This window comes from Hypanus sabinus, chromosome 4, assembly GCF_030144855.1.
Source record: "Hypanus sabinus isolate sHypSab1 chromosome 4, sHypSab1.hap1, whole genome shotgun sequence".
Classification (NCBI taxonomy): Eukaryota; Metazoa; Chordata; class Chondrichthyes; order Myliobatiformes; family Dasyatidae; genus Hypanus; species Hypanus sabinus.
In genome coordinates this window covers 140,343,772-140,360,368 of record NC_082709.1, presented here as the reverse complement: position 1 = coordinate 140,360,368, position 16,597 = coordinate 140,343,772, and the positions used below count along the sequence as shown (strand labels likewise).

Below are 16,597 nucleotides of genomic sequence, written 5' to 3'. Positions count from 1 at the left end.
AAGCAGACTCTCGTTGAGCCTGTCTTATTTTGCCTCACCTAATTTGCCTTGTGGTTCCTTAAGGTTGGTACAGCTAGGGGAAGATGTAGTGGTGAAGAGCTCCCACTAACTATTAAAATAACCCAATGGCATGCTTCTCAAGTAGTCCCTGACAACCAAATCTATCTTCTGGCCTTCACATGTGGTTTAGCTTCAAAGCCCAGCAGAACTATTTCTACTGACAGGAGATGAGGCAAAGGTGGGTTACTGGTGCCTTAAAACCAGTTGCTCCGGGCAGATGGCTCTCATCAGCTAGGAATGGCAGATCATCTAAGAAAAGGAAAACTCTGATCTCAAACTTCCACCGCCTTGCACCTATAGCCACTCATGGGGAAAGTGTCAGGCATAAACCCCGAGGAAAATTCCACAGCTGTAGTACTTAAGACAGCCCTGCATTGAGTTCAATGTTGACTGGCAACTCCTGTCAACACTACTGGTGCCAAATTGTATTGATCTCTGCTGCTCCTTTGGTTTCACGGGCAACAGTTTGCTCTCCATATCGTACTGCCCTGGCTTGCATATACAGCAAGGACACAACGTCCATGGTCGACCCCAACCAACAGAATACCTCCTCCAGTTTGACTTGAGTTCACTTTTTTTTACTTCCTTGTATTATTTCACTATCTGAATTTTTACTAGCCACACTATCATCAATAATTGGACCTTGCCACACTGTCATCAATAATTCAACTTCCAGTGAGCTGTTACACAAACTTTTTTCAACTGAAATATGATGGGAAAAGAACCTGTCAAAAACATACTAAAAATGTCTCCCTTTAGCAGTCGGCATTAAATTTGTAATTCTGTGCAAAAAAAAAATAATTTCCTTACCTTTTTTTAGCATCTTGTGTTCTTATTCCAGTGGAAACAGAAAATTAAAAAACAATTAAAATTGCCAGTGGTCCTAAAATAATCCAAAAATAATGTTCTGATCTAAATTGTGATGCACGTGCTGAAAAGCAAAAAAAGAAGTATTAATTAATTGAAAATACCAGATTAACCTTTTTATTTTCATTTGCAGAATTAGTAAGTTTGGATTCAGATTACTGTTAAGTCTGGAAGACTGTGAAATGCTATTCTTTTTCTGAAACACACAGAGCATGTTCGTTTCCTCTGACATTTTCCTGGCAATTTGAAACTTCTCTACCCTTACATACTGGTCATATTCTATACCTTCACAGTAAGGTCTGGGTCCGTTTAGACCTGGCCCAAGAATTCCCTCATAACAAATGTCTATACCAAATTTTGAACCACAAATCTATTTAGAATGTGTAAATAGCCTATCTGACATTAATAAATGGGTGATTAATCCTTAATTAATGTTTCAGAGATTTAAAATCCATTTTAATAGATATGGGTCAAATTTGACCCAGTACAGCCTCAAAGTACAAAAATTTGTAGCACCTGTGCAAAATTTTAAAATATTTTCATTTTTGCACATTTTGTGTCACTTTAGGAAAAGTCATCATATTTCAGCTTTAAAAAATGGCATTTAGGGTGTTTTCACCACTGTCAAATGTCAAAATGGGTCAAATTTGACCCAAACAGTATGTAAGGATCAAAGGAATTTCAAGAAATTGCAGCTGGTTTTATGTTGAAATTTGGTGCTCTCTGTTGAAATTGCAATTAATTAGTCTAATGGAAAGAAGGATGTTTAACTAGCATTTTTGCTCATGATTGACCATTAGGGAAAAAAAGAGGACAAGTTCAGAAGGGATGATGTAAACAGCATAAAATTGAACTGGCAGGAGATATGGAATCAGAGGCAAGTGAAGAGTGGAGAAATATGTAGAGTGATTTTGAAATTCAAGAGTTGAGTTTCAAAACCAGAGGGAGTTGAAATTAATGGGTCATCTATCCATCTGTGATATGGAATCAGTTTTTCTCTCTCAGTACAATCTGATCTGGCAAGTATATTCTGCAGCCCTTCAGTTTTTGACATTTATCTTCCTTTGTCTGTGTCTCACTCTCTTTACTGTCAACATTTCATAATTTTATTGAGAAAAGGACCATGTTATTTCTCTCCCTAAAGTTTCCATTAACTCATCAACTCGATTATGTAGTTTCCAGTTGATCAATAGCGCATCACCCTTTCAGAGATATAATCTTTGTCAGAATCAGATTTATTGTCAGTGACACAAGTTGTAAAATTTGTTGTCCTATCCAATAAGCCCTCCCCTACTCCATCCCATAATTTAATATATACTTTCTCTCCCTTGCTGTTCTGACTTCAAGGTCTGTGACCTGAAACATTAAATGTGTTTCTTTCTCTCCCCCTCAAATGCTGTGTGACCTTCTGATCCCAATGACTGCTTGACCATCCCATAAGCTACCTCCTGCTCCAACTGTAGGAGTTGCTGGTTCCCACACATTTGTCATGCTGGAATCTATAAAGATGAAGCAGAAGCAAGTTGTCCTTGATTCTGAGGTATGACCAAAGAAGGAAATGAATATTGGTAAAAAAACAAAGAGGTGAAGCATGAACGTGCAGACAGCTTAGCCTAACATTAGTTATGAGGGAAATGATAGATACAATTAAAAAGAAACGGATATCAGAATACTTGGAAAATATGAATGGGATTACAGTCAACACATATTTTTGGAAGGTCAATTATGTTTGACAAACCCACTGGAGGTTTTGAGAATGTAGCTGTTAGGATTGATAAGGGGAAAATCAGTGGATGTGATGCATCTGGTCCTTAAAAAGCGTTTAATATGTACTGGGAACATTGTATTGGTACAAATAAGTATACAGGAAACAGAACAGGAATAAATGGATGGAAAGCAAATAAACTGGTGAATGCTGTAATCTGAAACAAAAATAGAAATGCTGGAAGATCATAGCCAGTCAAGCAAAATCTGTAGAAAGAGACGCCAGTTAATGTTACAAATAAAGTACCCTTCCTCGTAATAAGTGGGACTTCAGAATGCCAGGCGCCATGTATATTAACATATTGGGTGAGAAACCAAACATAACATTTCAGAGTAAGCTGGTGAAACTGAACCACGTTGCTGGGAGGATGCAAAGAGGCTTCAGGGCAGCTGAAGTTGATGGAGCGAGTGGACAGTATCTTACTAGGTGTGGTATAATATGGACATGTTTTCCATTCAGCAAGAAAACAGAAAGACATGTTAAATGGTTTTAGATTGGGAGGTGTCGAGGTAGAAAGAAACTTAGGTATCCTTGTACACCAATTACAGAAAGTATCAACTAAATGCAGCAAGTATTTAAGACTGCAAAGTATTTTAGCCTTGAAAGCAAGAGGATAGAATACAGGAACAAGGATGCCCTGATACAATTATACAAGACCTTGGTGAAACTGCGCTTAGAACCTTGTGTACAGTTTTGGGTTTCCTCAACTAAGAAACGATACACTTGCCACAGAGGGAGTGCAGTGAAGGTTAATGTAATGAGGAGATATTAGGTGAACTATGTTTGTATCCATGGTAGTTCAGCAGAATAATAAGAAATCTGACAAGGCAAAATAGACTGCAAGCAAGAATGTGTTCTTGGCTGTGGGCTGTACGGAGTTCCAGTCTCAGCATAAGGGGTGAGGCACTTGAAACTGAGATGAGGAAACATTTCTTCACTCAGAAGATGATGAACCTGTGGAATCCACCAGCATGAAGGGCTATACAGGAAAAGTCATAAATATATTTTAGTAGAGAAAGAAAATTCTTAATGCAAAAGGCATTAAAGGTATTGGGAGAGAGCGGGAATCTGATATTAAGATAATGATCAGCTGAGTTTGTATGGAATGGTGGAGAAGGCACAGAAAGGCTGAATGACCTACTGCTCTTACTTTACTTGACCCTGTGCATTTGTCATAAAGGATATGCCTGAAATATTGCTTTTCTGCAAGATCTTTCAAAGATTATAGAGGCTGATACCCAAAGTTTGCAAATGCCCAGGGCAGTTGGGTTATTCTTCAAGATGAATTTCTATTTCCTTCACTGATGTGAGGGCCTCCACTGGTTGAGAATGACCATGGATGTCGCATCCTAGCTATCAACATAGTTGATAAGCAAGCCAGGACAGTACAATATGGAGAACAAGCTGTTGTTCATGCAGCAGGCCCCCTCTCTCCAAGTGGCTGTTGAACTTACAGGAACGGCAGAGACTAATACGGTTTGATAACAGGAATAGCACTGCCAGAGTTGCCAGTCAATATTGAACACAGCATAGGGTTGCATTAGAGATCCCAGCTCCGAAATTTTCTTGGAGTTTATTCCCAAAACCTTCCCCATCAGGGGTTATACCTGGAAGGCAGCAGAGGTTTGAGATCAGAGTTTCCCTTCTCGTAGATAAGCTGTCAGGCACGGCTGCTAAGTTCCATCTGCCCTGGTATTGATGAAAGTGAGTCAAAGTGTTGTATTTATTGGACAGCTTCCAAAGCCTCAGACAGCAACTGTGTGATTTTGATAGTTAAGGAAACTTCTTGGAGACAAAGCATGATAATAACCATGTACGCAGTTGGTTGAGATGAAATTTTGTGTCTACCAATAAATGACAAAATGATACATCCACCTAGAACCTCTAAGAAGATTGCTGCTTGACACATCTGCTCTTCATAGAATACTTTTAAAACCAACGCTTCAGCTGAAGAACATGTCATACTTTTCAGACAGCGCGGGGAAGCAAGCTCCATGCTTGCCATATGATTCTGGGGTTTCAAGCAGCTGAAACAAGATACTGCAGATGCTCTGAATCTAAAATGAGGTTAAATGATGATGCAGATTCTCAGCAGGTCAGGTAGCAAAGACAAAAATCAGAGTTTCAGTTTTAGTCTAAGGAGCTTACACGAGAGTAAAACCAAATAAAAGTCAAGAAAATGACTCTTGAATGAAGTTCAAGCTCCTGGTCCTTCCATTTCTTCAGTAGATGCTGCCTTACATCTTTTCTTCAGATCTTCAGCTTCTCCTTTGAGACCTTGAATAGTCCATCCTCAGCAAAGGCCTCAGCTTCAACCACCCATTTCTATATTGCAATCATTTCAAGCTCAACATGATACTGAGAACTTCTTCCACTGCCTACACTTCCAGGTGAAGTTCCCTTTATTCAGGAGACTTCAACCAGAGCACTGAACTAAGCGACATGGGAACATCAGTAGCCTCCCGAGCTTTTCTGGCATTTAAACGGATGACCATGTTTATCTATTGGCTTATAACTTAAAATAAACCAAAGAACGCATGATTTTTATAAAATGATATCACAATATCTTTGCGTATGGATGCATTTCCTAACTTCACTTCTGAAAGGACCCCTAATTGTTTAGAACATGCCACGTGTAGCTGCACTCTATTTTCCCCATGAATTCCCATTATTAGCATGGAAGTTTTGATCAAATCATAGCTTAACTTTCTAAGTTTTAGATAACACAACATCGTTTGTGTAAATTCTAGTGAATTTCTTGTTCATGTATGATTTCGGTAAACTTATGGTGCATTCTACTAAAGGTCAATACATTATTTTCAAGGTGTGGCACCCAGAATTGCTCACACTACCTCTGTACTAATCCAATTAAGGATTTCCATAGCTTAGTCATAGAGTCACAGAGCACTAAAGTACAGAAACAGGCCATTTGGCCCATCAACCCTGTGCCAAACTGTCATTCTGCCTAGTTCCCACAACCTGCACCTGGACCATAGCCCTCTGTACCCCTCCTATCCATATGCTTATCCAAACTACTATTAAATGTTGAAATCCACTACTTCTGCTAGAAGCTCATTACACACACACACACACACACACACACACACACACACACACACATTCTCTCTCTCTCCCCCCCCCCCCACTCTGAGTGAAGAACATCTCCCTCAAGTTCCCTTAAATATTTCGCCTTTCAGCCTTAACATATAACCTCTACTTCTAGTCTTGCCTAACTTCCGTGGAAAAAAGCCTGCTTTCACTTACCATATCTATGAATCTCATAATTTTGTATAGCTCTTTCATACCTTCCCTTATTTTCCTACAGGCCCGGAGAAAGTACTAACCTACTCAACCTGTACCCGTAACTCAGATCATCAAGTCACCGTAGCATCCTCGTAATATGTTTTTTTGTTCTCTTTCAATCTTATTGATATCTTTCCTGTTGGTAAGTGACCTGAACTTCATACAGTACTCCAAATTTGGCCTCAACAACATCTCATGCAACTTAAACATAACATACCAACTCCTGTATTCAGTACTTTCATTTATTAAAGCCAGCATGCCAAAAGCTCTCTTTACGACCCTATTTACATGTGACACTACTTTCAACATTTGAATTCTCAGATCCTTTTTTCCTACCACACTCCTCAGTGCCCTACTGTGTATATCCAACCCTACTTGACCACCCCAACATGCAACACCTCACACTTGTCTGCATTAATTTCATCTGCCATTTTCAGCCCATTTTTTTCCAGCTTTTATACATCCCACTGTAGGCTTTGATAACCTTCTTTACTGTCCACTATGCTCACATTCTTAATGTTATCCACAGATTTGCTGATCCAGTTTGCCACTTTATCATCCAGATCATTTAGATGACAAAGAACAACGGACCCAGCATTAATCTCTACAGCACACCGCCAGTAACAGACCTCCAGTCAGAGAGGTAACCATCTACCCTGGCTTCTTCTGCAAAGTCAACCTTGAATCCAATTTACTATTTCATCCTGAAAGGAGGGATTTTTTCAGCCAGAGAGTGGCGAGTCTGTGGAATGCTCTGCCACAGACTGCAGTTGAGGCCAATTCTTGGGTATATTTAAAGCAGAAGCTGATAGATTCCTGATTGGTCAGGGCATCAAGGGATATAGTGAGAGGGCAGGTGTATGGGGTTGAATGGGATCTGGGATCAGCCATGTTGAAATGCTAGAGCAGACTCGATGGACTGAATGGCCTAATTGTATTCTCACATCTAATACCCTTATGGTCTAATGCCAAGCAACTGATACTTCTGGACCAGCCTTCTATGCCAGACCTTGTCAAAGGCCCTGGCTATCCAAATACTCACACGTATATCCATTCTCTTACAATACCTTCCTATAATTCACCCACTATTCAGGTCAGGTTCATTAGCCTATAATTTCCTGGCTTATTCCAAGAGCCTTTCTTGAACAATGGAACAACATTAGCTATCCTCCAGCCCCTCACCTGTGGCTAAGGATGCTTTAACTACCTCTGGCAGGGTCTCTGCAATTTCTGCACTGGCCTCGCATATGGACCAAGAGGACACCTTATCAGGCCCTGGGAATTATCTAGCACAATTTTCCTCAAGGCAGCAAGCACGTCCTTCTCTGTAATTCAGATACAGTCTATGAATTCACTAATGTTTTGTCTCAGTTCTATAATCTCTGCATCCATCTCCAGAGAGAATAAATAATCAAAAACTCTACTTAAGATCTAACACACCCTTAATCTCTTTTGTATAAATTACCTCACCGATCTTAAGTGGATTAATTTGGTCTGTTGCTATCCTTTTGATCTTAATATATCTGTAAAAGCCCTTGGGATTCTCCTTCACATGGTCTGTCAGAGCAAGCTAATGCCTTCTTTCAGCCCCCTTATTCTTTTCAAGCATCTCATTTGTCCCTTGCTGCTTATACTTGGTATGCAACAACTTCTCCTTCTTCTTAAGCAGGGCCTCAATATCCTTTGAAACCAAGGTTCCCTAAACCTGTTAGACTTGTCTTTCATTCTTACAAAGAACATACAAACTCTGTACTCTCAATATTTCACTTTTGAAGGTCCCCCTTTTACCAAAGATCCCTTTGACAGAAGACAATCTAACCCAATCCACACTTGCCAAATCCTTTCCGATGGCATCAAAATTGGCTTTTCTCCAGTTTAAAATCTCAAACCAAGGGCTAGTCCTATCCTTCTGTACCATTATCCTGAAATTAATGTCATTATGATCACAAGATCCAAAGCATTCGCCTATACTTACTTCAGTCACCCGCCCTGACTCATTCAGTCAGTACCACACTCTCTCCAACTGGAATCTCTATAGATTGATTAAGGCCATTAGTCCATATGGGATAGGAACAGAATTAGGCTATTTGGTCCATTGAGTCTGCTCCACCATTCTATCACTGCTGATTTATTATCCCTCCCAATCCCTCCCAATTCACTTGCCTTCTACCTGTAACCTTTGATGACCTTACTACTCAAGAACCTATCATTCTCCACTTTAAATATACCAAACGACTTGGCCTCCACAGCTGTCCGTAGCAATGAATTCTACAGATTCACCACCTTATAACTGTTCTAAAGGGACATCCCTCTATTTTGAGGCTGTGCCCTCTGGGCCTAGACTCCCGCACAAGGAAACGTCTGCTCAATCTAAAACTTAAAATATTCAATAAGTTTCAATGAAAGAGGAATTGATTCTTCTAAACTCCAGTGAGTACTGGCCCAGAGCCTTCAAACTCTGCTCATATTAATTCTTTCATTCCTGGGATCATTTTTGTGAATCTTCTCTGGACCGTCTCCAATAGCATCACATCTTCTCATAGATAAGTGGCCCAAAACTGTACACAATACTTCAAGTGCAGTCTGACCAATGTCTTATAAAGCCTCAACTTTGCATTCTTACTTTTATATTGCAGTCCTCCTGAAATGAATGCTAACGCTGCATTTGCCTTCCTTACCACTGACTCAACTTGCAATTTAATCTTTTGGGAACACTGCATGAGTTCTCCCAAGTCCCTTTTTACCTCTAAATTCTGAATTTGTTCCCCATTTGGAAAATAGTCTACACTTTTATTCCTTCTACCAAAGTGCATGACCATACTCTTTCCAACACTGTATCAATCTGCCACTTCTTTGCCAATTCTCCTAATTTGTCCAAATCCTTCTGCTCTCTCCGTTTCCTCAACAGTACCTATCCCTCCACCTATCTTTGTATCATCAGCAAACTTAGCCAGAAAACTATCACTTTCAATCTCCAAATCATTGATATATCAAGTGAAAAGTTATCCCAACACCGACCCCTATGGAACAGTGCTAGTCCCAGGCAGTCAGTCAGTATAGACACCCTTTAATCCTACTCAATTTATTGCCTTCAATCAATCTTCTGTCTTTCCTATAAACAAGATCCTTCTATCTTGTTTAGCAGCCTTGTCAAAGGCCTTATGAAAATCCAAGTAAACAACATCTATTGACTCTCCTTCCCCTATCTTGGCTGTTATTTCCTCAAAGAATCCCAGCAGATTTGTCAGGCAAGATTTCCCCTGAAGGAAACCATGCTGACTTTTGCTTATTTTACCATATTCTTCCAAGTACTCCAGATAATAGACTCCTTAATAATGAATTCCAACATATTTCCAACCACTAATGTAGGGCTAACTGGTCTATAATTTCCCTTCTTCAAGAGTAGAGAGAGAGTTATAATTATCTAGTCCTCTGAAAACATCCTAGAACCTAACCATTCATGAAAGGTCATTAAAACTGCCTCCACAATCTCTTCAGGTACCATTTTCAGAACCCTGGGGTTTAGTCCATCTGGTCCAGCTGTTTTATCAACTTTCAAACCTTTCAGTTTCTCCTCAGTAAGAGCAACTGTACTGACACTTGCCTTTTGACGCTATCAAATTTTTGGCATACTGCTTGTGTTTTCCACAGTGAACAAAATACTTCTTAAGTTCGTCTGCAGTTGTTTCTGCCCCATGACATCTCAGGACTCATTATCCAGCAGTCTGATATCCATTCTTGCCTCTCTTTTACTCTTTACATATTAAAAAAAATCTTTCTGTATCCATTTTTATATTTTTGGCCAGCTTACCTTAATATCTTAACTTTTCTCTCCTTATAGTTGCCTTCAGTTGGTGTTTAAAACCTTCCCAATTCTCTAACTTCCCAGTAAGCTTTCCTGTATTATACACTTTCTGTTTTTCTCTTATGATGTCATCCACTTTCCTTCCCTTGAGAGCCACAGTTGCCTCATCCTCCCGTTAGAATACTTCTTCTTTGAGATGTATTGATTCAGTGACTTCTGAATTGATTCCAGAAATTCCACCAATTGCTGTTCTGCTGTCACCTCTGCTAGTATCACTTTCCAATCTGCTTTGGCAGCTCCTCTCTCATGCCTCTGTAATTCTCTTTACTCCACTGCAATATTAATACATCTGATTTTAACTTCTCACTCTCAAACTGCTAGTAAAGGATTTTTATCTGAGGTATGGAGGATTCAAATGTGAGATCTATTTGCTGCGGTTTTGGTAATTTTTCAAATTGTAAATATCATTTTTGTAATTTTATGGTTCCATCTATACATTTCTGCAATTTTAAATAGTTTATGTGACTTTTTAATCCCATAATCTTCATTATTAATAAACTACAGTTAATACTTTATGGGTAATTATTAACCACCTTCTGCCTTTAGAGAACCTGTCTACTAAAGTCATTGTCAGAGTTGTACAGAATAGAAACAGGCCCTTCAGCCTGTCACACGTATTCTCACCATCATGCCTATTTATAGTAATTCCATTTGCTTGCATGAATTCCATATCCCTCTTTCCCTGGCTCATTTAAGTACCTGTCAAGATGCCTGTTATATATATTTCATCACCTCCTCTGACAGTTCATTCCATTTACCATCTATTCTAGGCATGAAAAATGGGCTCCTCAGATCCCCTTTAAACCTCTTCTTGGTCACTATAAATCTATGCTTCTGAATTTAGTCACTTCCACCACGAAACAGACATTGCTATCTATGCTATATATGCTGTTCATAATTCTATATACCTCCAATCATGTGTCCTCCCAGCTCCCTACAGTCTAGGGGAAACAGACCTAGTGCATCCAATTCCTTTTCCTAACTCAAGTTCTCCACCCCAGGCAACATCATTGTGAATCTTTTCTGCAGCCTCTGTTTTAATTACATCTTTCCTGTAGCATGCTGACCAGAACCGCACATCATTTTCCAAGTGCGGTCTAAACAAACTTTTGAACAACTGCCACCTTCAGTGCCAACATCCCTATTCAGTCCCTCAGCCAATGAATCTAAGCATGCCATATGCCTTCTTCACGACCCTCACTACTTGTATTCCCATTTTCAGGAACTATGTACTTGTATCACTAATTCTCTGTTCAACAACACTCCTGAGGGCCCTACCATTCACCATGCATGTCCTATCCCAGCTGAGATTCTCAAAATTGTTACTTCACACATGACCTGTCCATCACTTCTCTCTGGTTCCCCACTTTCCTCCCTTAATTCCAGATTCACCGATCATTTCCTCCTTCAGTCCTCTGCCTCTTCCACTTATCATCTCCAAACTTTTCACATCATCCCCCTTCCTCGCCCAGTTATCTTCCCACTCAACTGGCCTCACCTAACATCTCACAGCTTACTGTCCCCCCTCCCCCACCTTCTCATTCTGCTGTCTTCTCCTCCCCCCTCACCACTTCCTTTCCAGTCCTGATGAAGGGTCTTGGCCTGAAATGTCAACTGTTTGTTTCCCTCCAGAGATGCTGCTTGACCTGTTAAGTTCCTCCAGCATACTGGATGTTTTGCTCCAGATTTCCAGCATCTACAGAATCTCTGTGTCCAAGTTAAATTCCATCTGCCATTCCCTTTCCCAGTTGATCTCTATCCTGTTGTAGCTTCACCTTCTTCAGTATCAATGACGCCACCATTTTTTACGCCTTCTACAAACTTACGCAATCATACTACCTACATTTTCACCCAAATCATTATTTGACAAACAACAGAGAATCCACCAATGACCCCTGCAGCATGTCACAGATCACAGGCCTCCGATCTGGAAAAGCAACTCTATACTATCACTCTCTGCCTCCTATCTATTGACCTTCTCACTCTGGATCCATGTGTTCTAACCTTCTGTAGCAGTCTACCATGTGGAAGATTTTGCTATAATGTCCATGCAGAAAACATCTACTGCTGCACTCACATGTGTCTCTTGGTCGCATCTTCAATGAAAACCTATTCCATTTGTGAGACGTGATTCTGCTAATCAGTCATCATCTTTCCAAATGCAAATAAACTCTTCCTCTTAGAATCGCTTCCAATAACTTTCCCACCACTTATGCAAGACTCACTTGCCTGTAGTTTGCTAAAATATTCCTGCTGCTCTTCTTAAATAAAGGCACAATATTAACTATCGTCCTGTGCCTCACCTATGGTTGATAAAGATACCAAGATCAGAGTCCTGGTGAGTGGGAAGAAAGCCGGGAAACTCGGGTCTTTGCAGATGGGGTTGAAAGGTGAAATTGTAGGGAGCTTGGCACGTATTAACTGATGAGCTAGAGATTAAACTTGTGTGATTTCAGAATTGTCAAATTGTTGACTTTTGGAGCATTTCTCTAGGCACATAATTTTCCCTAGGGTAAATTTACTTCCATTAACTTCAGTGGAATGAATTTTAGAAACTTTAAAGTATAACTCCAATAATCCTTACTTTTGTTTGTTTAAATGATACATACTGGGCTGAATTACTACCTCTGACCTTCTTGCAAATTTACTATAGGCAATTAATTTGCCCAGGTCTTTGACTGAAATGAAAACTCATTTTCTCCCTCTATAGTTATTACCCCATCTGCTAAGTGTTTTCAGCATTGTTCAAAATCTAATAATTCATTGATGGAAATGTTGCCCATGTCTTTGTTTCATTTTTATGCTCATTAATGTATTATACTTACCAATTACAGTGAGGCACGTCTTGCCAGAGCTTGAATCAATCTCAGATGTACTAAAGAAACATTGATAACATCCTTCATCTTCAAGCTTTATTCCAGATAGATCTATTGTGTACATTTGCCCATTTGTTGGTATAAAAGTAGCTCTTTCATGACGTTTCTCAAATGAATTGGATATTACATTAAATTTGATGACATTTTCCTCAGATTGACCACTTAGCTTTTTCCAGATAACCTGTTGAATATTTTCTAATTGCGTTGTGCAGCTGAAGTTAACGTTTGCACTTATAACTGCTGTCTTATTCTCCTGAGTCTCTTCATGTGGACTTTTTGCTGTGAAACAGAAAAAGAATACAGTTAAAATTTCCTGCCAAGACTTTGAGGTTTTCAAATTGGTATGGATGATTTGACCACAGTTTGGTAAAATGATTCTCATCAGCTTTGTTCCATTCCAAAGCCGAAAGCACAAAACCTGGACTTGTATTTCTGTGCTGATTTGAAGGAGCAGCACTGTATTGGAAGTGTACTTTTCAACTGAAGTGGTAAATTGAAACTCTGAAAGCTCTTTACAGTGGACAGGGTAAGTTTTCTCATGACCCTGGCCAATAGTGACTGCCAAATCATTTATTATTAATAACATTATTAAACTAATCCTTAAATAACTGACACCTCATCTTGTAATAAGTTTTCATAGGCAACAGCACTTGAACTGGAAAACTAGAAGAATTTGTTGCAGGATAGTACCAAAAATATTTTTTATTTACCTGAATATCATGTCAGAAGATGCAAGATAGCTGATCTTTATCTCAGTGGATCTATCATATTGGTTTCTGTAGCACTGCAGATACCACACCCATTATTTCCTGATTACATGCAAGGGTCAATTATGTACAGTAAAATCCTTTTGGTACTGCACTTTACTTTTCCTGCAAGGTTCACATCTGACATTTCTTCTGGATGAAAAAGCCCATGACTATGTATTTGGTTCCCAGTCAGTGCACCATTATCTATCTCTGGTACTTTAAACAGCAATGCCTTATTTCTGGATCATCATGAATACAACCTTTGCACGTTTCATAACAAGAATGCCAGAAATGACTCATCTGAATTCTTGAACTCCCGTTGTTACTCATTATTTTAAGTCCGAAAGATAAAGGGCAATATCTGTGATATTCTCTGGGGTAAAAACAGCTATAGTTTGGTAAAACATTGTCAGGGAACTACCAGAAAACTACATGCATGGAAGTTTATCCCCAGACGCTACAGGTCATCGTGTTTTTATAGAAGTCCGTAAGTTGATTTTGTCCATGTTGGAAAATAAACAACAAAGTAAAAATCTCTTGGTAACCATACCTCCACAGTACTACAAGGAGTGGCATCAAAAGCACATAAAACTGATAAAGAAAGAAAAATTTTTAAAAATGGTGTGAGAAGAAACTAATTCTGCTGTTTGTAGGAGTGAATTTAAGTACGTACATTGAATTTTTGAATTTAAATTTTGTGAGTATGCCTGTATGTAGGGATGTTCATAAATTGACAGTTCTTAACCCAGGAAATATATGAAATATATTACATTAATTATGTGATAGTCTGCCTTGAAATCCATTCGAATGCTATCGATGGATTACAGCACAGAAACAAGCTTTCCACCCCACCAAGTTTCACTAAGCAGCAAGCATTCATTCACAGTAGTCCCATTTTATTCTCCCCTCAACACTCCTGTCATTCATGCAATTTACCGCGGCCAATCTATCAATCTGCCCATCTTTGGTTTTCTGAGTGGAAACCATGGCAACCAAAGGAAATCCATGTGGTCATGGAGAGAATGTCAAAATAACTGAGGTCAAGATTGAATCCGGGCACTGCAGCACTGGGGCAACAGCTTTATTAGCACATGTTGTGGATAGCATTATTTTGATTCTAGATTATTTAACTCACTATTTACCTCAAGTCCTCAAATCAAATTTGAATTAACTTCTATTTCACCTTCCTAGTCCTGCAATTTAACAACTGACCACATGATTTCCTTAGCAAAACACAAAGTACTGACATAACTACTGATCCAGGCAAAATACCTGCCAGTGCAACAAGGAAAGTAAAATGGTTTAAGTCATACAATGCTAAGCACGTAACTGAGCAACATCCCATCCATGATCAAGTTACCCATGAACTGTAGACTGCTAAATAGCCTGATTGCTTCTCGGCTGCAAGGCCAGCTTCATGGGAAAGAAAACATCTTAATTAATCAACACATCATGAGATATGTGTTTCAAAATGATCCAAACTGAATGTTCAGTAGTAATAAACAATACATATTATCAACTAGACCTAACTTATTGCTTATTCTTACTAATTAACATCAACTTCAGGTAAGTAAATGTCAGTAATATTTTTAAGTAATAATAAATATTTTAGTCTCTTTTATATGAGATAATAAAGTTACAGAATAGACTATCACAGATGGTTTTAATTCATCAATTCTATTTCAAGGTAACAATTAATGAAAAAAGATTGAGTTTAGTTTGAATAAGTTTGCTTGAATTATGCAAGAATTAAAAGAAGAATTCTGGAATCTTGCACGAGTTTGCATTCATGATTAAATAGTCACATAGGGAATGTGGAAGGAGATAATTTAATGAGGCAAGTGGACTTCTGTGGTTTAAGACATGCTTTATTTTTATTTGTACAAGTCTTACCAAGTACATTCAGGCAGGTCTTCCCAATATTAGATCCATCTGGGAATGTCGTGAAGAGACACTGATAACATCCTTTATCTTCAAGTCTCACTTCAGAAAATACAAGGGTGGATTCTTGCAAGTTTGATGGCAAAATAGACACCCTATCAACAAATTTTCCAAACACTTTGCGTCCAAATTTTAAATGATAGGTGGCGATGTTTTCCTCTGATTGACCATTCAACTTTTGCCAGGTCACCTGTAGAATATCATTTAAATTTGTTGTACAGGTGATGGAAAGATTTTGTCCTAAAACCGCAGTTACTTTTACCTTTGTCTTCACAATTGGATTTTCAGCTGTGAAACAGAAATAAAATAGAATAGTGTAAAGAAAACTAATCAACCATTTCACAATTATTTATTCACAAAACACTCAAAAGTATGCTAATTATAACTGAAATATATAACTTGGATGAGAATGCAGGTGTCTGATAGCATATTTACAGAAGAGGTATAAATTTTTGTCTGCTGAAGGGTCTCGGCCCGAAATGTAAACTGCACTTTCTTCTACAGATGCTGCCTGGCCTCTAGAGTTCCTCCAGCAGCTTGTGTGTGTTGCAAAAAATTGTGGAGGTTGTAGATAGCAAAGAAGGTTGCCTAAGTGTGTAGCGGGACACAGGTCAGCCAGAAAGTTAAGCAGAGAAATGGTAAATGAAATCAGCTAATGCACCTAGGAAAGCAAATCCTTGTAGGATATGTACAGTAAATAGTAAGAACTTTAGGAGCACTGATGTATAGAGGGACCTTTGGGTGCATGTCTATAGCTCACTGAAAATGGTAACCTAGCTGTATAGGAAAACATTTTATCTGCTTGGTTTCATAGGCTGAGGTATTGAGTATAAGAATTATAGTGTCATGTTATAGCTGTATGAAACATTGGTTAGACCCCATTGGAGTGTTGGGTACAGCTCCATTTGCCACACTGGAGGGAGGGTGTTATCACAATAGAAAAAATGCAGAAAAGATTCACCAGATAGTTGCCTGGAATGGCAGGCTACAATGAAATTGAATAGCTGGGTTTATTCTTACTGGAACATACAGTGGTGCTAGAAAGTTTGTGAACCCCGTAGAATTTTCTCTATTTTGGCATAAATATGACCTAAAATGTGATCAGATCTTCAGATTAAGTCCTAAAATGAGATAAAGAGAACTCAATGAAATAAATGACACAAAATATTGT

The 16,597-nt window shown here is 38.9% G+C and overlaps 1 protein-coding gene across 1 annotated transcript in view; it reads right to left on the bottom strand.

Annotated features, from left to right (window-relative positions):
- The window catches only part of LOC132393225 (OX-2 membrane glycoprotein-like), a 53,387-nt gene that overhangs the window by 21,723 nt on the left and 15,067 nt on the right, over positions 1-16,597 (bottom strand). The window contains exons 2-4 of the mRNA XM_059968210.1: positions 15,379-15,714; positions 12,686-13,015; positions 871-991 (exon numbers count right to left, since the gene is read on the bottom strand). Of these exons, the coding sequence (XP_059824193.1) occupies positions 915-991; positions 12,686-13,015; positions 15,379-15,714 (743 nt within the window). The 3' untranslated portion in view covers positions 871-914. The remainder of the gene's footprint in view (positions 1-870; positions 992-12,685; positions 13,016-15,378; positions 15,715-16,597) is intronic.